This window comes from Myxine glutinosa, chromosome 1, assembly GCF_964187855.1.
Source record: "Myxine glutinosa chromosome 1, kmMyxGlut1.1, whole genome shotgun sequence".
NCBI lineage: Eukaryota > Metazoa > Chordata > Myxini > Myxiniformes > Myxinidae > Myxine > Myxine glutinosa.
This window is the reverse complement of record NC_136261.1, coordinates 10,154,813-10,177,920: the sequence shown is the minus strand read 5'-3', so window position 1 is coordinate 10,177,920 and position 23,108 is coordinate 10,154,813. Positions and strand designations below refer to the sequence as shown.

General features: G+C 51.1%; 1 protein-coding gene across 1 annotated transcript in view; it reads right to left on the bottom strand.

The window, feature by feature from the left end:
• LOC137416139 (epidermal growth factor receptor kinase substrate 8-like) overlaps positions 1–23,108 on the bottom strand; it is a 117,692-nt gene that overhangs the window by 63,683 nt on the left and 30,901 nt on the right. Inside the window, exons 6-11 of the mRNA XM_078781586.1 lie at positions 19,250–19,338; positions 13,558–13,632; positions 13,121–13,269; positions 12,852–12,918; positions 5,419–5,453; positions 4,797–4,896 (exon numbers count right to left, since the gene is read on the bottom strand). Coding sequence (XP_078637712.1) covers positions 4,797–4,896; positions 5,419–5,453; positions 12,852–12,918; positions 13,121–13,269; positions 13,558–13,632; positions 19,250–19,338 — 515 coding nt within the window. The remainder of the gene's footprint in view (positions 1–4,796; positions 4,897–5,418; positions 5,454–12,851; positions 12,919–13,120; positions 13,270–13,557; positions 13,633–19,249; positions 19,339–23,108) is intronic.

Below are 23,108 nucleotides of genomic sequence, written 5' to 3'. Positions count from 1 at the left end.
CTTCGGCGCGACGACCGTTGACTTTTTGGGCCACCGCATCACCAAGACCGGGGCCGTGCCGCTGCCGACCAAGGTCGAGGCCATCACCACGTTCCCGCGTCCCCGTTCCATCAAGGCCCTCCAGGAGTTCCTCGGCATGGTGAATTTTTATCACCGATTCGTGCCCCTCGCTGCTCAGCTCATGCGGTCCCTTTACGAGGCCCTCCGGGGCAAGCCGGCCAAGCATGACATTGTTTGGTCCGCGGCCATGGACACGGCCTTCGCCAGCGCCAAACGGGCCTTCGCCGATGCAACGCTGCTGGCTCACCCGGTGCTCAACGCGCCCATCGCCCTCACTACGGACGCCTCCAACTACGCGGTGGGTGCCGTCCATGAGCAATGGGTGGACGGGGTTTGGCAGCCACTCACTTTTTTCAGCCGGCAACTCCGGCCGAACGAGTTAAACTACAGCACGTTCGACCGCGAGCTGCTCGGGCTATTCCTGGCCGTTCGCCATTTCCGACACCTCCTGGAGGGCCGCCCGTTCATGGCTTTCGTCGACCACAAGCCGTTGGTCTACGCAATGGCTAAGGTCACGGAGCCGTGGTCGGCCCGCCAGCAGCGCCACCTCTCCGCCGTGTCGGAGTTCACCACGGACATCCGGCACGTCGCCGGCAAAGACAACGCCGTGGCCGACTGCCTTTCGCGGGCCAGCGCGAACGCGGTCCACCTCGGCGTGGACTTCGCGCTCATGGCGGCCGACCAGACCACCGACACCTCGGTGCAGGCACTCCGCGCGGCAGACACGGGCCTCCGCCTGGCCAACATCCCCTTCGCGGGCACCGTCCTGCTCTGCGACGTCTCCCAGGGCCAGCCTCGCCCCATCGTGCCCGTTTCCTGGCAGCGCCGCATCTTCGCCTCCATCCACGGCCTTTCTCACCCGGGCCGGAAAGCTTCTCAGAAGCTGGTGTCGGCGCGTTTCGTCTGGCACGGCCTTCGACGAAACATCCGCGACTGGGCCAACGCCTGCACGGCCTGCCAGCGAGCCAAGGTCCACCGCCACACCCAGGCCCCGCTGGCAGCTTTCGCCGTGCCTGAACGGCGTTTCGACCACGTCCACGTGGACCTGGTGGGTCCCCTGCCCCCCTCGTGGGGGTTCACCCACCTGCTCACCATGGTGGACAGGACCACCAGGTGGCCGGAGGCCATGCCCCTCACCTCCACCACCACCGCCGACGTGGCGCAGGCGTTCATCGCCACCTGGGTCGTGCGCTTCGGCGCACCAGCGGACATGTCGTCCGACCACGGCCCACAGTTCACGTCTGAGCTTTGGGGCGCGGTCGCCTGTTCGTTGGGGGTCACGCTGCACCGCACCACGGCCTACCACCCCCAAGCCAATGTGTTGTGCGAGCGGTTTCACCGCTCCATGAAGGCCGCACTCATGGCCGGCCTTCAGGACGACGGTTGGGCCGACCGGCTGCCGTGGGTCCTTTTGGGCCTTCGCACGGCCCCCAAGGAAGACCTCCAGGCGTCCGCCGCCGAGCTCGTCTACGGCCAGCCGCTCCGCGTCCCGGGTGAATTCGTGCCTGACGCTACCAGTCCCTGGTCCGCCGCTCGCCAGCGCTCGGACCTCCAGGAGGCCGCCCGACGATTTGCCCCCGTGCCGACGTCCCGCCACGGTGGCCCCCAGTCCTACGTCCCCCCGGCGCTTCGCACAGCGGAGTACGTCTTTGTGCGTCATGACGCGCACCGGGGGCCACTCCGGCCGCCGTACGACGGGCCCTTCCGGGTCCTGCGACGGGGCGACAAGTCTTTCATCGTCAACTTCGGCGGCCGGCCGGACCGGATTTCTGTGGACCGCCTCAAACCGGCGCACATGGACGTCGACCGACCACCACGGTTGGCCCTTCCTCCGCGGCGAGGCCGCCCCCCGTCCACAGTTCCCCCCGCTCGACCACCCACCACCACGTCGGACCCCTCCCCACGACCCTCCAGGGGTCGCTTCGGCCGGGTCATCCGGACCCCCCTTAAATTGACCCTGCCGGTGCAGGTCGATTCTGGAGGAGCGTGTGTAGCGGTTACCGCTGGATGCACACAATCGCCTTGCACCGGCCAGAACACGGCCAGACGCGCCTCTCCAGGGCATGCCCGGACTCACTGTTCCCGGGCACGCCCGAACCTCCCGGGCACGCCCGGTCTCGTCTTTCCCGGGCATGCCCGCTCTCGCCTTTCCAGGGCTCGCCCAGAGCGTCCGGGCATGCCCGCTATCGCCTTTCCAGGGCTCGCCCAGAGCGTCCGGGCATGCCCGCTATCGCCTTTCCAGGGCTCGCCCAGAGCGTCCGGGCATGCCCGCTATCACCTTTCCAGTGCTCGTCCAGAGCGCCCGGGCACGCCCAGCCTCGACTTGCCAGGCCGCAGCCAAACACGCCCGGGCAGGTCCAGACTCGCCTTTCCAAGGCTCGCCCTTGATACCCGGGCATGCCCGGTATAGCTTTTGCCGGGCAAACTTCCCGACATAAATGTGTATATATATTGCTGCCCGATAAACGGGCTTGTCAGAATACCTGAGCTGTTTTGTTTCAATAAAGCAACTCGGACGAATTCCGTCTTTGGTCGCGTCAATTCTTTCGACTCGCGTTGGAGCGCAGTTCCTTCAATATCACCTTTATCTATCAATATTGTTGAAATGAAGATCAAATAGCTGTATGTTGAAATATGTTGAAAAAATCAAAACTTTACATGGGGTGTACTTACTTTTTCACGTGACTGTATATAGGGTGTCCCATATGTTTGGAAATATATAAATATATATATGAGCCTGGTGTTGGCTTCGCGGTTAGGGTGCTGCTTTGGGATCGTAGGATCCTGAGTTTGAATCCCGGTTGATCACTGAATTAACGACAGGAGGATTGATTCAGCCTGTCATCCTTCCTGGCAAATTGAGTACCAGCTTGCTGGGATGAATGATCCCGGTGTGTACCCCGATTTAGAATAGGTACACCGTATCCCTGTGCATTGTAAGAGGTGACTAAGGGTTGGCTTCAGGAAGGGCATAAAACTAACCGTAACCCTAACCCTAACAACAACAACTCGGCCATAAAAAGATTGCCTCAAACAGGGAACCATGATTGTCGTGGCACGCGCAAGGATAACCCCCGCTCTAGCGGGGGAAAATAGCCTTTAAACGATCATTCATATATTCATTCTTTCACATGTATATATATATATATATATATATATATATATATATATATATATATATATATATATATTGTTGCAGTTTTGAGTTTGTACAATAAAGGATAAATTTCCCCCTCATAGTTTAGTCACATTACAACATGTAGCCTCATGATAGTTCAGCTATTTCTTAGTATGTGTGAGCATAGTCCTTTTCCTGTGTTAGTTTTGCGTTGAGTAGAATAATGAGAGTTAGGTTCCTTTATTGCCTTATGCCGCCTTACGCCTCCTTATGCCGCCTTTGGCTTTTTGGCGCGAATTAACACGAGGCAGGCCTGGCAAATCGAGGCAAGACCGAAGGAAGGGCGGAGGAGAAGCTGACGGTAAGCGCGAGCCGCCAATCAGGGCTCGAAGAAAGTGGCTGCGGCACTGCGTCACAGGGCGTGGTTGGAACATTCGAGAGGGCTAAGGGGGTTCACCATATAACCCATTGCGCGAAGCTCCTGAAGTCAGTTTTGAGCTCAGGGTGTGCAGTTCTGCGAAGGGGTGAGCTTGAGAGTTGTGGGAGAGGCGCTTGAACAAGTTACGAGTTCTGAGGGCAGACGCGCATGAACCCAGCTATAAGCGCTCTTACCAAATTGGACGCTCGGTTGAGCTTGAGGACGAGCCTCTATTGGGTTACGCGAGTGATAGTGCGCCTGTAACAAATCGCGCTGTGGAAAACCGCCTGCCTGCCGCCCTTTGTTCGAGAGACGTGCTACAAGGATCCCTTCCACCGCCTGCTTGCCTTCATCGCAGGACGTGCTGTGACCGGGGAGAGCCACGCCAGGTGGGGCCGTTCCTGGACGACCAAGGCAGCGCGTGAACACCATCCTACCTGCATTTCCCCTTTGTGAGTGTGATCGGGCCATTGTCTGGGCTTAGCATAAGACTGATTAAGACTGCTCTGTGTCTCTGTACTTCTACCGAATCATTGTACATTGTGTAAATAATAATTAAATAGTGTTCTTCCTTTATTCGACCGTCTCGTCCCTTCCATCATTGACTAAGCGTGGTATGAATAGAACCGCTCGAATCGGGTTCCAATACCAAGGTAACTGCACGGACCATGTGGTACGCAATCTGCTCGGTGTACTCAATTTACGCGTGGCTCTTGTGAGGCTTGATTCCCCGCTTCCGTGGCGGCGCAGTTATTTAGGTACGTGCGAGACTTGTCCCGAAACCCTACCTTGTGTTTGCCCGGGAGGGGCGATTCAAGTCTCGGTTGCGCCGACCCAAGAAGAACAAGGGGCTTAATCTCCCCTTGGTAAGGGCAGGAAGGGCGGCGAAAACCGTAACAATATGTATATATATGTAAGTAAATGTCTTTGTGTATATGTATGTATGTATATATACATATACACGCATGCACCTCTAAATCATCACTGCTCTATTATTTTGAAGATGTGAGCTCACTCCCAAAAGATCACTTCAGCTGCTGTCCCACGGTGGCGAAAATACATCTGTCAACATTTAGTGCAAAAAATAATTCTCAATTATGTTATATCACTGAAGCAAAGACAGATAAATCAGGCAAATAGAAAATAAACTTCGAAATACACATTACATGGGGTATTTAAAAAGATGTATCCACCAGTTACCTCCAAAATTTCTCCAGCACAAACGGATAATTCGTTGTTGTTTCGTGCCACAAAATCATACAGAACCGTGGCCACCTGTTTTCCCGCCAGTTCGTACTCCCTGAGATGAACAATGAATAAGTATTACTACCACTAATTACTAATAATACAATCTTATAGGACAATGATACATATTTGGACAGATAAGGCCAGTCGGATAACTTTTCGGTGGCAGATCTTTGGATGGGACATCAGAGAGCCACAGGTATCTGCCACACCTCATCAAACGATAACCCTTCGGTTATCCTGCTGTCTCTTACACAGGTATCACATCTCTCGAGCATTCGGTCTTCGGTAGTATAACGTTGTGGTTGCACTATTGTAATCAGAAACATGCATCCTATGAACTTGTGATCTTAAAGAACACCTCAGGTGTCATTTCACAGACTTGTTTAGGAATATGAGGTGAAATGGGGAATGTGTTAATGAGAGTACAAGTGAGGTTCAAAAAAAATACAAACATCGACCTTTTGTAAGCATCTGACTCAAGGTTTCACTGGTTGAGTAAATCCATCTGTTCAGGATCCATTAAATTTCCATCATTAGAACAAAATGAGATTTATGGCTTAACAAATGAACGTACCTTTCAGAGATCGGTGGATTAGATTTTACCTCGTCCTGTGGATAAAGCACAAGCAGGAGTCTGAACTCAAGTAGTAAGCACAAGTTAATGTATAAAACAACTAGATTGTCCACAAAATGTCTTGCAGCAAGAAACATGGTGTCTGATCGTGCAGTTTTTTCGTAGAGTTTGGAATGGAGAGCACGAGGACTTCTTGAGGAGTGTAATTTGTTAAAGAAACTCAGCTCTACCAATGAGTCTTGGGAGGTGTTATGAGCGAAGGGAGTTAGTGCAGATCACAGGGTATACACACAACAACAAAGTACAATGTGAAGCGGTCCAAAGGGGAAGTCAGCACCTGTTGTCCTTGTTACCGCTGATTCACTCCTATTTTCATGAAGGCGGAAGGGAATGCATTAAAATATTCCAAAAACAACTTTCCAGAAGCCTCTAGAAGGTATGGATCTCAAGCTACAAGTAAGATGATAGTTTGCCAGGTTTGCAAATTAGTTTTCATTGAGGTAAAAGCATTTCATGGGAATCCCAGAAAGCTCAACACCTGTGGCCATGCGAAGGCGAAATATGAGATTGCAGACAAAGCTCGAGCCGGAGGCCTTACCGACTCCAAGATGTCCAGAGCATTCTGCACTCTCTCGTGTGACTACAACTCTGGGTACAGCTTCACCCATCAAGAGCTCCAACTACTTGCAGTGTAAAGTGATGTGGGTAATGTTTGGGATGGTAGGGTGCAACATGTGGCTGAGCGCCACAGATGGATTTCTTGGATTGCTGTATGCCACAATTGCCACATTCCTGAATCCTGCTCTTGGGAACAACCTCCATACCGTAGCATCATGAGACATGGAGAAGGTAGTGTTTCCTCAAATGTGGGTTCATTCCCCTAATGTAGAGGAAATAGGTTTTTCCACAAAGCAATGACTTTCCAATGAGTATCTCAATGCACTTCTTGGTTTATGGATCAGACCTTAATGGACAACATTTCAATGTGGAAGGACTTGAGCTTTACAACTACCTAAGGGAGACCATTATCGTTTCCCCTACTTCTCTACATCCAACTCTCATGTTTATTTGTCTCTGCAAGGGGATTGAGCCCCTTATATTGGGAGGTTCATAAGTTCTAGATCATGCCAGATGTGTCTGAGTACTTTACACTTATAGGCCAACCACTCACGCCAAGAAGAATTATTTGGGGAAACCCAATTTTAATTCAGTTTGGCTTGTTGTCATTCCCATCTGAGCATGCAGCTCACGATCCTGGGATCCCAGATTAAAATACCATAGACTGTGTCGATTACCAATGGGCCTTGATATACAACCATGCTCTTCCACGAGAATAGATATACTACATCTCTTTTTCATGATACTAGATCTACAACATATCTCTTCCATCAGACTAGATCTACTACATTGCCCTAACAGGAGATTAGATCTACTACATTGCTCTCCCATGATACTAGATCTACTACATTGCTCTTCCATGCCACTAGATCTACTACATTGCTTTCCACGAGATTAGAGCTACTACATTGCTCTTCCATGAGACTAGATCTACAACATTTCTCTTCCATGACACTAGATCTACTACGTTGCTCTTCCATGCCACTAGATCTACTACATTGCTTTCCACGATATTAGATCTACAACATTGCTCTTCCATGATACTAGATCTACTACATTGCTCTTCCATGACACTAGATATACTACATTGCTTTCCACGAAATTAGATCTACTACATTACTCTATCATGAGACTAGATCGACTACATTGCTCTTCCATGAGACTATATCTACTATATTGCTCTTCCACGAGACTGGATCTTCTACATTGCTATTTCATGAGACTAGATCTAGTACCTCGCTTTTCCATGAGACTAGATCTACTATATTGCTCTTCCCCGAGACTAGATATACTATATCGCTCTTCCATGAGACGAGATCTTCTACATTCCTTTTCCATGAGACTAGATCTAGTACATTACTCTTCCATGTGCTTTGATGTACCACCTCACTCTTCCATGAGACTGTAGCGGTTGCCGCTGGACATACACAATCGCCTTACACCTGCCGAGGACGCAACCACGGAGCGATCGCTGTGCCGGGCTCGCCCAGACCGCCCGGAGACGCTCAGTCTCGCCTTTCCCGGGCATGTCCGGACTCACCTTTCCCGGGCTCGCCCAGACCGCCCGGAGACGCTCAGTCTCACCTTTCCCGGGCATGTCCAGACTTGCCTTTCCCGGGCTCACCCGGGCCGCCCGGGCACGCCCACTCTCGCCTTTCCCGGGCATGTCCAGACTTGCCTTTCCCGGGCTCGCCCAGACCGCCCGGAGACGCCCAGTCTCGCCTTTCCCGGGCATGTCCAGACTTGCCTTTCCCGGGCTCGCCCAGACCGCCCGGAGACGCTCAGTCTCACCTTTCCCGGGCATGTCCAGACTTGCCTTTCCCGGGCTCACCCGGGCCGCCCGGGCACGCCCACTCTCGCCGCGTTTGATTGCATATATATATTGCTGCCCGATAAACGGGCTTGTCAGAGTACCCGAGTTTGGTTTTGCTGAATAAAGAAACTCGCATGAATTCCCGTCTTTTGTCGCGTCAATCTTTTTAACTCGCGTAGGAGCACAGCTCCTTCATTGGTGACCCCCGACATGGACACGGCAGTTGCCCTTAAACTGCCTACCTTCTGAGAGGCTCACGCGGCGGTTTGGTTCGCCCAGGCGGACTCCCAGTTTGGCCTGCGAGGCATTACCGCCGACGACACCCGCTTCCACCATGTGGTAGCGGCACTCGGCTCCACCATCACGGCCCACGCCCTGGGCCTCCTCCAGCACTCGCCAGCCGCTGACAAGTATGGCGCGATCAAGACGCTCCTCCTCGACGCATTCGCCCTCTCACCGGCAGAACGCGCATGACGCCTGCTCGACCTGCCCGAGCTCGGCGACACGCGCCCGTCCAAGCGAATGGACTACATGCTCTCGCTGCTCGGTGAGCACTCCCCGGATTTTCTTTTCCGAGAGCTGTTCCTCCGCCAGCTGCCTAGCCAGGTACGCCTTGCCCTGGCAGGCATGCAGATCACGGATCCCCGCGCCCTCGCCAGGGAAGCCGACAAGATCTGCTCAGCAGGCCAGCACATCGGGGCGGCTACCTGGAGCCCGCCGCCGTCCGAGGCGACGCCCATGGCGCCCGAGCACCCGGTGCAGTTGGAGGCCGAACTGCCGGTGCAACTGGCGGCCGCCACGCCGCGCCGACCGCTCCCAACACGACGGCCGGGGCCGCCACCTGACCAGGCGTGGTGTTATTACCACGCCAGGTTCGGACACAAGGCTCGGACATGCCGACCCCCGTGCACTTTCGGCAAGTCGGGAAACGGCCGGGCCGGCGTTCATTACCAGCCATGAGCACCGGCCACTCGGGCAACTTGCTTTTTATCAAGGACAAAGCGTCCGGGTGGCGCTTCCTTTGTGACACCGGCGCCCAGCTGAGCATCATACCCGCCTCCGAGCAGGACAGGCAGACCGCCGTTTGCGGCCCCTCCTTGGTCGCTGCCAACGGATCGGCCATCCGCACCTTCGGCCCGCGCAACGTCACCCTCTGCTTTGGCAATCAGCGCTTTAACTGGACCTTTGTGACGGCGAGCGTGCCCATGGCTTTGCTGGGCGCCGACTTCCTCTGCGCACATGGGCTGCTGGTCGACATCAAACGGCGTCGCCTTGTCAACTCCGAGACTTTCAGCTCCCTGGCATGCACGATGAGCAATTCCGTGCCGACCGAACTAGCATGCGCCCTCCCGGCGGCAAATGAGTTCGCTCGCCTGCTCGCAGAGTTCCCGGCCCTCACACGGCTGACGTTTTCGGCCGTCGCAGTGTGACATGGTATCGAGCACCACATACCAACTACGGGCCCGCCGGTCTACACCAGAGCCCGCCGCCTCGACCGGCCAAGCTCGCCGTGGCAAAAGCCAAGTTCGACGCGTTGGAACACCTCGGCATCGTGCAGCGCTCCGATAGCGCATGGGCCTCGCCACTACACATCGTGCCGAAGCCGGGGGGCGGCTGGCGCCCATGTGGCGACGACTACCGCCTCAACGACGTTACCACCCCCGACAGGTATCCAGTCCCGCACATCCAGGACTTTTCCGCCCGTTTGGCGGGGCGGGTCATTTTCTCGAAAGTTGACCTAATACAGGGATACCACCAGGTACCTGTCAGGCCGGCCGATGTCCCAAAAACGGCCGTCATCACGCCGTTCGGCCTGTTCGAATTCTTGAGAGTACCGTTTGGCTTCAAGAACACGGCCCAGGCATTCCAACGCTTGATGGACAGCGTGCTGCGCGACCTGCCGTTCCTCTTCATCTACCTGGATGACATCCTCGTCGCCAGCACGTCCCGGACCGAGCACCTCCTCCACCTCCGAACACTGTTCGAGCGCCTCAGCGAGCACGGCTTAATCGTCAACCCGGCCAAATGCCACTTCGGCACGATGGCCGTTGACTTTTTGGGCCACCACATCACCAGAAACGGGGCCGTGCCGCTGCCAACCAACGTCGAGGCCATCACCGAGTTCCCGCGTCCCCGCTCCATCAAGGCCCTGCAGGAGTTCCTCGGCATGGTGAATTTCTACCACCGTTTCGTGCCCCGCGCTGCTCAGCTCATGCGGCCCCTTTACGAAGCCCTCCGGGGCAAGCCGGCCAAGCATGACGTCGTCTGGTCCGCAGCCATGGACGCGGCATTCACAGGCGCAAAGCTGGCCCTTGCCGACGCAACGCTGCTGGCTCACCCGGTGCTCGACGCTCCAATCGCCCTCACTACGGACGCCTCCGACTATGCGGTGGGCGCCGTACACGAACAATGGGTGAACGTGGTTTGGCAGCCACTCGCTTTTTTTAGCCGGCAACTCCGGCCGAACGAGCTAAAATATAGCACATGTGACCGTGAGCTCCTCGGTCTATACCTGGCCGTTCGCCATTTCCGCCACCTCCTGGAGGGCCGCCCGTTCACAGCTTTCGTCGACCACAAGCCATTGGTTTACGCGATGGCCAAAGTCACGGAGCCGTGGTCGGCCCGCCAGCAGCGCCACCTCTCCGCCGTGTCGGAATTTACCACGAACATCCGACACGTCGCCGGAAAAGACAACGCCGTGGCCGACTGTCTTTCTTGGGCCAGCGCAAATGCGGTCCACCTCGGCGTGGACTTCGCGCTTATGGCGGCCGACCAGACCACCGACACCACGGTGCAAGCCCTCCGGGCAGCGAACACGGGCCTCCGCCTGGCCGACGTCCCCTTCGCGGACACTGTCCTGCTCTGCGACATCTCCCAAGGCCAGCCTCGCCCCCTCGTGCCCGTTACCTGGCAGCGCCGCGTTTTCGCCTCCCTCCACGGCCTTTCCCACCCGGGCCGGAAAGCTTCCCAGAAGCTGGTGTCGGCGCGTTTCGTCTGGCACGGGCTTCGACGGGACGTCCACGATTGGGCCAACACCTGCACGGCCTGCCAGCGGGCCAAGGTCCACCGCCACACCCAGGCCCCGCTGGCACCTTTCACGGTGCCCGAACGGCGTTTCGACCACGTCAACGTGGACCTGGTGGGCCCCCTTCCCCCATCACGAGGTTTCACACACCTGCTCACCATGGTGGACAGGACCACCAGGTGGCCGGAGGCCGTTCCCCTCGTTTCCACCACCACCGCCGACGTGGCGCAGGCTTTCATCGCCACCTGGGTCGCCCGCTTCGGCGCACCGGCGGACATCTCTTCGGACCGCGGTCCGCAGTTCACCTCCGAGCTGTGGGGCACGGTCACCCGCAACCTGGGGGTCAAGCTCCACCGTACCACGGCCTACCACCCCCAAGCCAATGGGTTGTGCGAGCGTTTTCACCACTCTATGAAGGCCGTGCTCATGGCCGGCCTTCAGGACAGTGGTTGGGCCGACCGGCTGCCGTGGGTCCTTTTGGGCCTCCGCACGGCCCCCAAGGTGGACCTCCAGGCGTCCACCGCCGGGCTCGTCTACGGCCAGCCGCTACCCATCCCGGGCGAGTTCGTGCCCGACGCTACCAGTCCCTGGTCCGCGGCTCGCCAGCGCTCGGACCTCCAGGAGGCCACCCGACGGTTTGCCCCCGTGCCAACGTCCCGCCACGGTGGCCCCCAGTCCTACGTCCCCCCAGCGCTTCGCACAGCGGAGTACGTTTTTGTGCGTCATGACGCACACCGGGGGCCACTCCGGCCGCCGTACGACGGTCCCTTCCGGGTCCTGCGACGGGACGACAAGTCTTTCGTCATCGACGTCGGCGGCAGGTCGGACCGGATTTTGGTGGAGCACCTCAAGCCGGCGCACGTGGACGTCGACCAAGCACCACGGTTGGCCCTTCCTCCGCGGTGAGGCCGCCCCCCGTCCACGGTTCCCCCCGCTCGACCACCCCCCACCACACTGGACCCCCCCCCCCCCCACGATCCTCCAGGGGTCGCTTCGGCCGGGTCATCAGGACCCCCCTTAAATTGACCCTGCCTGTGCAAGTCGATTCTGGGGGGGCGCGTGTAGCGGTTGCCGCTGGACATACACAATCGCCTTACACCTGCCGAGGACGCAACCACAGAGCGATGGCTGTGCCAGGCTCGCCCAGACCGCCCGGAGACGCTCAGTCTCGCCTTTCCCGGGCATGTCCGGACTCGCCTTTCCCGGGCTCGCCCAGACCGCCCGGAGACGCCCAGTCTCGCCTTTCCCGGCCATGTCCAGACTTGCCTTTCCCGGGCTCGCCCAGACTGCCCGGAGACGCTCAGTCTCGCCTTTCCCGGGCATGTCCAGACTTGCCTTTCCCGGGCTCGCCCGGGCCGCCCGGGCACGCTCACTCTCGCCGGGGTTGATTGCATATATATATTGCTGCCCGATAAACGGGCTTGTCAGAGTACCCGAGTTTGGTTTTGCTGAATAAAGAAACTCGGATGAATTCCCGTCTTTTGTCGCGTCAATCCTTTTAACTCGCGTAGGAGCACAGCTCCTTCAAGACTATATATACTAAATTGCTCTTCCATGAAACCAGATCGAATACACCTCGCTCTTCCATCGGCCTAGATATACCACTTCGCTCTTCCTTGAGACTAGATATAGTACATTGCTCTTCAATGCGACTAGATCTACTACATCACTATTCTATAATACTATATCTACTACTTTGCTCATCCATGGGCCTCGATATACCACCTGACTCTGCCATGAGATAGATTTACCACCTTGCTCCTCCATGAACTTAAATCTTGGATAAAAAGCGTCGTCAGGCCTTTTGTGATGAAATTGTTGCAGCCAGAAGAGTAATAGCTCTCTCACCGTGTCATTAAACCATCATGTTAAAATAGATGTCCATCAGCATCCCATCCATCATTATCATTGGACAAGTAAAAGCGAAAGTGTTCAAGTGCGAGCACAAGAAAAGAGTGAACAGAGTTCCAAACCTACCTTGATATTCAGTGGTTGTGGCTGTTTCGCCCCTTTCGAATTTCCATCGTTCATCGTCGTCGTCTCCCTGAAACATTATGTCCCATCGTACAGCACTTGTTGTTCATTCTCAACAACATTCTACTTGAAGTAAAACTTGTTGGAGCGATAAAGATGTACGACTTAATAGTTGTAAACAAAGCTGTGGTGTAGGACTAGCACTATATTTCAAACTCAAAAGTCAGCCAGCCCACAATAACGTTGTGACAGTCATCAAATTGTGAACAGACCGAATGTTAGTCCAGGCTGGACCCAAAGATATCCAGAACTCCTCTTCACGTGGAGTCATGCAGCTCTGCAGGAGATGCACAGACTCGGGTGAAGCCACTGGATCCACCACATCCCTCGCAAGCTCAACTCCTCCAGTGGCATTCACAACCTTCAGATGCCACAAAAAACAGCAACACTGATAGAAACTACTGTACGATCATCATATAACGATTTCTTTAAATTTGGGGCACCCACACGTCACAATCAATAAATTTCATTTCCAATGATAATTGTACAAACGACCTTCACAAATGCATGGAACTTGGTGTATGAGTGGAAAAAGTCACTGGATGTATTCTTTATTCGTCGAAACCAATCAGGCCTCGTGCATCAGAGAAACCCCCATATGTAGTGTGAGCAACAAGTGTGACAGCATCCCTACACTTCCTGGCCATACCATCTCCAGTGGAGTGAACAGGAAGTGGATCATCTCCGTGGCATTGGGGTTCTGGATCTGCCCTTTCAGTTTTGCCTGGGAAGGTGAACAACAAGACCCAATGGATTACAGCATCTGAGGCTCACGGAGGAGATTACTGATAAATCATGTGTAGGACATGGGCATTAGGAGACATAAGTGTACATTGATATTGTTGCGGTTTTCAGAATAAAGAATGAGCCCCCTCGTAGGTATTTGCACCACAACATGTAGCCTCGCTTTAGTTCAGTTATTTCTTATTAAATGTAAGCGTAGTCTCCTTTCCTGTGTTAATATGCGTTGAGCAGGCAAGTAAGTGTAGGCCTTGATTGGGCTAGAATGCCACGTGCTAGGCCTGGAACAAGTCTGGCAGGCCCGAAGGAGGAGCTGCAGGGAGTGGCCGGTAAGCGGCAAGCAGCCAATCGGAGCTCAAGGGGAGTGGCTAACAACAGCAGCCAGAGGAGGGGCTTGGAACATTCGGGTAAGACTCAGGGGCGGGGCTATAAAACCCTGCCCCGGGCCCCCCCTCCCCCCGCCGCAGTGCAGCAGTGACCAAGTCAGTGAGAGAGAGAGCATTGTGAGAGCGTGGTTCATAGAGAGAGAGAGAGTCGCTGCGAGGAGATCAAGGCTGTGTGTGCACGAACTCTCCCTGCCCTGCACCCTGCTACCTGTGAATAACGCTGTGCGAGGACGATCTCTCCCGCGGCCACCTACGCCGACGACCTACCTACCTGGGCTCCCTGCACACGTGCCGCGAACACTTGAGGGCTACGCCCGGTGAGCTGTCCGGAGCGCACTGCACCAGGACGCGTTTGGAGCACGAACTTGTCCTTCCTTCTTTTCCCTGCATGAGTGAGAGGGCCCTTGTCTGGGTATTAAGTACGATTGACTAAGTATCTGCTCTGTGTCTCTTCTCTTTACCCTGGTCACTGTATAATTGTAAATAAACCTGTGTTCTTCCTTCCATTTGACCGTGCATGTCATTTCACCCCATTGGCCTAGCATCACACGAATAAAACCGCTCAAATCGGGTTCTATAGGAATTAACGGCACGTGTCACGTGACACGCGAACCGCTCGGCATATCCGATTAGCGTGACTCATGTGAGGTCCAATCCCCGTTCTCGTGGTGGCGTGTGTATCGAAGGTACGTAGGGACTCGACCAGATACCCTTCCGCACGCTCGCTACGGGAGTGGCAACTCGGCCTCGTGGACTCGAAGCTCGAAGGGGGAAAAGGGTTTAACCCCCCTCTGTACGTCGACGGGCTCGAGAGATCCACAACAATATCAACTGCAAGAACAGCAGTTGACAATGGACAAATCACACGGTATAGTAAAACTGGACAAATCACACGGTATATTAAAACCTGGACAAATCACATGGTATAGTACAACCTGGACAAATCACACGGTACAGTAAAACCTGGACAAACCACACGGTATAGTAAAACTTGGACAAATCACATGGTAAAGTAAAACCTGGACAAATCACACGGTATAGTAAAACCTGGACAAATCACACGGTATAGTAAAACCTGGACAAACCACACGGTATAGTAAAACCTGGACAAACCACACGGTATAGTAAAACTTGGACAAATCACACGGTAAAGTAAAACCTGGACAAATCACACGGTATAGTAAAACCTGGACAAATCACATGGTATAGTAAAACCTGGACAAATCACACGGTATAGTAAAACCTGGACAAATCACACGGTATAGTAAAACCTGGACAAATCACACGGTATAGTAAAACTTGGACAAATCACACGGTATAGTAAAACCTGGACAAACCACACGGTATAGTAAAACTTGGACAAATCACACGGTAAAGTAAAACCTGGACAAATCACACGGTATAGTAAAACCTGGACAAATCACACGGTATAGTAAAACCTGGACAAATCATACGGTATAGTAAAACCTCGCCGTCCGCAGGGGTTACGTTCTTGTAAAACTCCACGAATGTAAAATCGCAAACGGTGAACCGTTTCTAACATGTAAGTCAATGAGATATGTTCTGGCCGCACACAGTCCTAAAATCATTAATAAACTAAAAATAAGACTTTTAAATAGAAAAATAAGAACAATGGAGTATAATACGATCAAATAAGTAACATTTACCATCAATAAGAAGGCTTTTTTGCTTAGACTTAGAGTACCTGTACAGTACAGTACAGTACAGTACAGTATAGTACAGTGATCAATCTCCCAGGAGCGCCCACACTTCCCTCATGTCGATTATGATTTCATCTTGTCTTAGTGAACATAGGACCGCGCAGTCTTCCATAACGTGTTTTGTTGTATGTGGACACAACCTGGCGGAGGTTCGAGGTGAGGTCGGGGGGGTCCAAGTTGAAGGAGGATCCATTTTTCCCGCAAATATGCGTGAATATCGGCGTGGATTGAGAGGAAAAGGTAAGCACAGGTACACGAAATCGCGGACCGCGAACACGCGGATGACGAGGTTTGACTCTACGTGTATATGGGATTTGGATCTGAGATGCCAACGTACTGAGTCATGTGATCAGATGGGTACATAAAACATCAAAGAGAGCCTTTAATCTTGCTTTAAATAAAGGAACATGTATATATATATATATGTATATACACATACACACACACACACGCTGAGGTCATGTGATCGACATACACCTCCGAGGTCACAATCACTTATTTTCCTGATGATACTGAATTCAAATTACTTGTTTGGCAAGATTGATCGAAGTGAGCTTCGTCGATGATTCATAATTATAGTCGAGCGAAGTGATTTTGCATTTTCCCATTAACATCCCTTTTCCTTCTCATTACTGAACCAATCATGACGTCATAATTAACCCGTTTACTTTACATTGTACAACGCTCCTTTCCTATTCCATCTCCGGGTGCTGCATGACGTCATCGCTGGGCACTGAAGGTGGCCCGGAGATGACACGCACTGAAAGGGAGTACTCAGTTTTCACTTCGGTTGTTACTTGCAAAATCGAAGATTTTTCAAGTACCGGTATATTGGACGTTGCGTTTGTTATTACTTGGCCAAAATTTTTTTTTGGACAAGTATGTTGATCACTCCGGTTTGTGTGTTTGTGTGTTTGTGTTTGTTTGTGTGTGTGTTTGTCTGTCCGCTCACTTATACTTGCCTACCGGTCACAATTTTAAACCGATCTTCACGAAACTTCACCAAATGTTGGAGTTAATAGTCCGCCAAAATACTATAAATTTTTGAGGTCAAAAGGTCAAAAGGTCAACATAGGCCAAAGGTCAACGACTTTATTTTTTAAATTTCTGAAATCCTCAATTTTCATCCGATTGACTTGGAATTTGAACAGGATTTTTATATCAGTTAACTGAATTCAACCACCAACTATTTTTGAGATCAACATAGGCTAAAAGGTCAACATAGGCCAAAGGTCAACAACAATTTTAAATTTCTAAAATCCTTAATTTTCATCCGATTGACTTGAAATTTGAATAAGATTTACATATAATCGAACTGAATTCAAACACCAACTATTTTGAGATAAGTATAGGCCAAAATAAAGGTGAGTTTAATAAATAGGCCAAAAAAGGACAGGAAAAGTGGTGAATTTGAGGTGAAGGTGGGAGTGCATCAGGGGTCGGTACTAAGTCCACTACTAGTTGTAGCTGTGATGGAGGTGCTGGCTCAGAACGTAAAGGGGGGTTTACCGTGGGAGTTGTTGTATGCAGATGATCTGGTGTTGATTGCAGAAAGTATGGATGGACTGAAGGAGAAGATTAACAAGTGGAAGGAATGTATGGAGACAAAAGGTCTGAAGGTGAATATCCGAAAAACGAAGGTGATGGGAAGTGGTAAATCATGTGGTGAGGTGGAAAGAACTGGGAAGTGGCCGTGTGCTGTGTGCAGGAAGGGTGTCGGAGTGAACTCCATTCAATGTACAATGTGCGCTGAGTGGGTTCATCAAAAATGTAGTGGTCTGAGAGGGTCATTAACCAGTGTGGCAGCTACATTCAAGTGTAAGGTGTGCACAGAGGGAGCTGCAGATGGAGGAAATGTTGAGTTGGATCTTGGAGACGGGGTGAAGCTGGAAGGTGTGAAAACATTTTGTTACCTAGGAGACATGCTGAATGGAGAAGGTGGATCAGACTCGGCAACGGTTGCTGGAGTGAGATGTGCATGGAAGAAGTTTCGGGAACTGAGTGGCGTGCTGACGAGGAGGGGAGTGTCGTTGAAGCTGAAGGGAAAGGTGTATGCTGCATGTGTGAGAAGTGTTATGATTTATGGGAGCGAGACATGGGTAATGAACGTAGAGCAGCAACGAAGGCTGGAAAGGGTGGAAATGCGAATGGTTCGGTGGATGTGTGGAGTATCGTTGAGAGAGAGGAAGGCAAATGATGAATTGCGAAAGATGATGGGAATAGAGCCTGTGATGGATGCTGTGAAGAGAAACATTTTGAGATGGTTTGGTCATGTGTTGAGGAAGGATGAAAGTGACTGGTTGAGAAGAGTGATGGAAATGAATGTAGAGGGAGTAGAGGACGGGGAAGACCGATAAAGACTTGGCTAAAGATGGTCGAAGAAGAAATGCGGGTAAGGGGGTTAACAAGGAGAGATGCAGAAAATAGGGCAAAATGGAGAAGTTTGTCATGGGGACCGCAAGGCCAACCCCCGCTCTTGCAGGGGAAATGACCTTAAAATGCCTGTTGTTGTTTGTTGTATAGGCCAAAGGGTCAACATAGGCCAAAGGTCAACAACAATTAAAAAATTATAAAATCCTCAATTTTCATCCAATTCATTTGAAATTTGAATGGTGATTTACATATCAGCGAACTCAATACAACCACCAACTATTTTTTTAGATAAACAGGTCACAACGTCAACATAGGCCAAAGTTCAACAACCGTTTGAAATTTCTAAAATCCTCAATTTTCATCCGATTGACTTGAAATCTGAATAGGATTTGCAAATCAGCTTCGTGAAACCAACCACCAACTATTTTTGAGATCAACATCGGTCACAAGATCAAAATAGGCCAACGGTCAACCACTTTTTTCCAATTTCTAAAATTCTCAATTTTCATCCGATTGACTTGTAATTTGAATATGATTTTCATATCAGCAAACTGAATTCAACCATAAACTATTTTTGAGATCAGGATAGGCCAAAAAGGTCAAAAAGGCCAAAGGTCAACATAGGCCAAAGGTCAACATAGGCAAAAGGTCAACCACTATTTTGAAATTTCTAAAACCCTCAATTTTCATCCAATTCATTTGAAATTTGTATGGTGATTTACATATCAGCGAGCTCAATACAACCACCAACTATTTTTTTTAGATAAACATAGGCCAAAAGGTCAACATAGGCCAAAAGGTCAACATAGGCAAAAGGTCAACCACTACTTTGAAATTTCTAAAATCCTCAATTTTCATCCGATTGACTTGAAATCTGAATAGAATAATAATCCTAAGATCTAATCTCCCTCTTTGCATAGAAACAAATGGTCTAACAGGATGAGCAGAGTTAGTGCACTTACCTGTGACCTGTGTAGTCTCAGTGCGATTCCTGATCCGACTGTAAATAAACTGATTGGTGCTGTGTTCTATCACAAAGTGTTCCGTCCCTCGGATCGATGTTAAGCCGAAGCAATATCTCTTCAAATCCCTGTACTGTGGTGTCTACAATGTCAATTACCAGAACATTGAATGTTTGCTTGAACTTCTGAAGAATCTCCATGAACTCTTCTTGAGGAGGAGTTTTTGAGCGCAGTGTGAGGACTCCCTCTACAGACAGGCAAAGGAAACGTTCATATGTCAAACAACACAAACATGTATCATTCTCGTTGAGGATGAATGTACAATTTCAGAAGCCATCGATTTATTATGTATGCAAATATGGCAACATGTATGATCCCTTCCCCTACCCCCACACCCTACACCTTCCCTCATGCACACTCAATAAATAAATAAATAAATGGTTCTTTCTCACATTGTGCTTGAGAATTAAATCCAATTATTTACACCTCCCTCATTGGAATAATTAATTTAATATATTTGAACCCCGTGGGGTTTACCTTGGTATATGCCTAATGGGACATCAGTAGTACTGTATACCTTTTTGCCCTTAATGGTAGTATGAGGTGTTTGTGCTGATTGATGGAAAGCCTTGTGCTTCTGCTTGAGATAGTTCAAATTGATACAACTTCATTATGAAACTCAGGCCTACAGTCTGCATCTTATCCTGATGATGCCCTAGGATAGGTGAAGTGCCATGGCATATGCATGGAATCATTGCTGATGCATTGTGGGATTTGTCTTTTGTAGGTAACTTTGATACTACAGCTCTGAGACTACTCTCCAACCACAATGATCACATTTACTCACAACAATCAAGTGAAGCTCATTATTTATTTATTTACTATCAATAACACCAAGTCTACAAAGTACAAGCTAGTTCTGCATTCCCGAATGATTGAATCAAATATTTATCTGGAATGTTTTATCGCACCCAGATGTGCAGATTTATCCTCGTTCAGGTGTACCTATTTTTATGGATACCTTGTAGGAGCTGTGCTCCAACGTAAATCGAAAGAATGGACGCCACAAAAAGCTGGAATTCGTCCGCGTTTCTTTATTGTGTCAAATCAACTCAGGTACTCTGAAAAGCCCGTTTATCGGGCAGCAATATATTGTTGCGGATATGAGGATTGCATTTTTTTGATTGTGTGTATTGTATTGTGGTAAATTGTTGTGTAACATTGTTGATTATGGCCCCTCCTGCCTCCGGAGTTGTGTAAAGGTAAAAAGGGCATCCCGGTAGTTAATTCCATGAAACACCACATTGAAGGACACGATAAAACCCTTGTTCAGTAGTTTATATCCTTATTATGTGTTTTAGAGTAAGGCCTTGTCTTCCATTAACATGACACTCCATTGCACCGAGTAAAAGAGATAGATTCCCTTCATTCCCATTCCCAAAAACCTCCATTTCCCCTTTCGTAATGGCCAAGCCTCAATTTGTCAATTACATCCCCTCCAAAGCCGCCATTGCCCACGAGGCAGGGTTGGGGAAGAAAGGCGGGTCTCCACCTCGTCATAGAGGGGAGGAGTAAGTCGGCCCTGCTCATCCAACCCAGAACGAGGGGTTTGGCTTGAGAGGGCGGAGAGAGAATGCTTGGGGGAGGTTCGCAAAGGGTGAAGGGCGGGGCCTATATAACCCGCCACGGGACGCTCCTCAAGCAGACAAGCAGATGAGTCCAAGAGAGTTGCAAAAAGGTCCAAGGCTGAGCTGAGCTGCGTGGTGAGAAGACAAGCAGATGAGTCCAATAGATGAGCTGAAAGGCTGAGCTGAGCTGCGTGGTGAGAAGACAAGCAGATGAGTCCAAGAGAGTTGCAAAAAGGTCCAAGGCTGAGCTGAGCTGCGTGGTGAGAAGACAAGCAGATGAGTCCAAGAGATGAGCTGAAAGGCTGAGCTGAGCTGCGTGGTGAGGTGGAAAGGAAAGAGCTGGGTCGTCAGAGCAGGGCTGAGTTGTGAGGTCCAAAAGCAGAAGATCATCCAGGGAAGCACAAAGCCTGCTATTCGTCACCTTGCTCGCCAGCAGCAGCGTCTACAGCAGCAACAAGACTCGACAGCCGTTTGGGGCCTGGACGGCAGTTTGGAGCAGGGCCGCGAAGGGACGGCGGCTGCCGAACGCGCCGATCGTGCTACCAGCTCCGGACATTCCTCTCCTTCCAGCCATTCCTGCCTGCAAGTTCCCCCATTTGCGTACGTGAGTTTGTTTTGTTTGTTCTGTCCTGGGTAGGTAATTAAGTCTGTATAAGCTAGTATTTTCCCTGTGTCTCTAAAAACTTCTGTATATTATTTTCTTATCTTTCCTTCTCCTTGGTTATTTTGAGCCTGTAAATAGTAAATAAATTTAGTAGTATTTTCAACCTTTGTTTCGTCTTTTTTATTCCTTTTCTTCACATCCGTCGTCTTTGTCTTTTCCCTGATTGAATAGCTGTGGCGCGATACGGCCAACGTCTGGGTGAATCGGGTTTAGTCGGGAAAAAACTGTTCTGTCGCGGGGCCTCCGCTCGGCAAACATAACATCCTTAACCGCGAACCGTAACAATTGGTGTCAGAAGTGTCGGATTCGGACCTGAAGCGTTTAACGCGCTCAAAATTACAAAGTACCGAAATTGCTTTTGTTTTACAAAACCCGAATTTTGAAATCGCGCCATGGCTGGTCAAGGCGACGGGATGCCGGTGGGAGAGATAGACGGGGTAGAATCGACCCAGGACCTCGGGGAAATGTATATGGAGGAGGTGTTTGAGGAGGTATCAGGCGCACAAAATGGCGTCCTCGCGCACGTGGGTGTAGCGGCACCAAATTTAGCGGCGCCCGCGACCGTAGCAGCGCCGTTGGTGGATTTGAACCTTTTTATGATGCAAATGAAGGCCCTTATGGAAAAGAATAGTGAGCAATTGGGAGACCAAATTAGAGGTTTGAAAAGCAGTATGGGACAAATGGGGAACCGGATGGATGCTCAGGGTGAGCGATTGGAGGGCCAAATGGGACAAATGGGGAACCGGATGGATGCTCAGGGTGAGCAAATGGGGGGCCAAATGGGACAAATGGGGGGCAAAATGGGAGAAATGGGGGAACGGCTAGAAGCTAAATTTGAGGGGTTAGACAACGGGATAAAAGAGGTAAAGAATGGGTTAACAGGGGTGGAAAATAGAATGGCTGCCCAGGAGAATCAGATAGAGGGGGTGAAAAATGGGTTAATGGGGTTAGAAAATAGGATGGAAGGCAAATTGCGGGAGATAGGGGAGCAATCCGCCCGATAAATTAAACAAATGGGAGAGCAGATAGAGGAGGTGAAAATCGGGGTAGAAACCAAATTGGATGCTCAGAGGGATGAATTGGGACAGATGAGGGTGGCATCTACAAAAGAGAGGGAGGAGATGAAAGAGGAGATACGACGAGGTGTAAGTGAGGAGGTCTCGGGGGTACGCGAGGAGGTAAAGCGAGGTGAAAAGCGTATAGAGAAAGAGGTGAGAAATGGAACGGCTAGGTTACAATGGGGCATAGAGGACCTGACGGAGGAGGTGGAACAGCTGACGGAGGGACAGACGGAGTTAGTGGAGCAGGTTCAAAGAAACACTGCGTTACTAGAAGGGTTAAAAGCGACACAAAACGACATAAAAAATGACTTGATAGCGACACAGAGGCAATGTCAGATGGTACGTGAGGGACTGACAACGAGGTTGGAAGAGGTGACAGAAGTAATGGAGACGAAGGACCGAGAGGTGAGGACGCACATAGAGACGGTCACGGTAGCCTTAGAGGACGAGATAGAGGAGACGCACCGGGAAATAAAAGAGGTGAAGCAAAAATTAGAGGAAGTGGAAGAAGAGGTGAGTGAAATTAAGAAGAGACGGACAGAAACTAAGAGAGAAATACAGGAGGAGGTGATGGAATATGTGCAAGGTCTGTGTTCAAATCATGATGATGTGCTCGCTAACCAAATAAAGAGTTTGCAGGTGGTGAAGGAGGTGCGGAGACGAG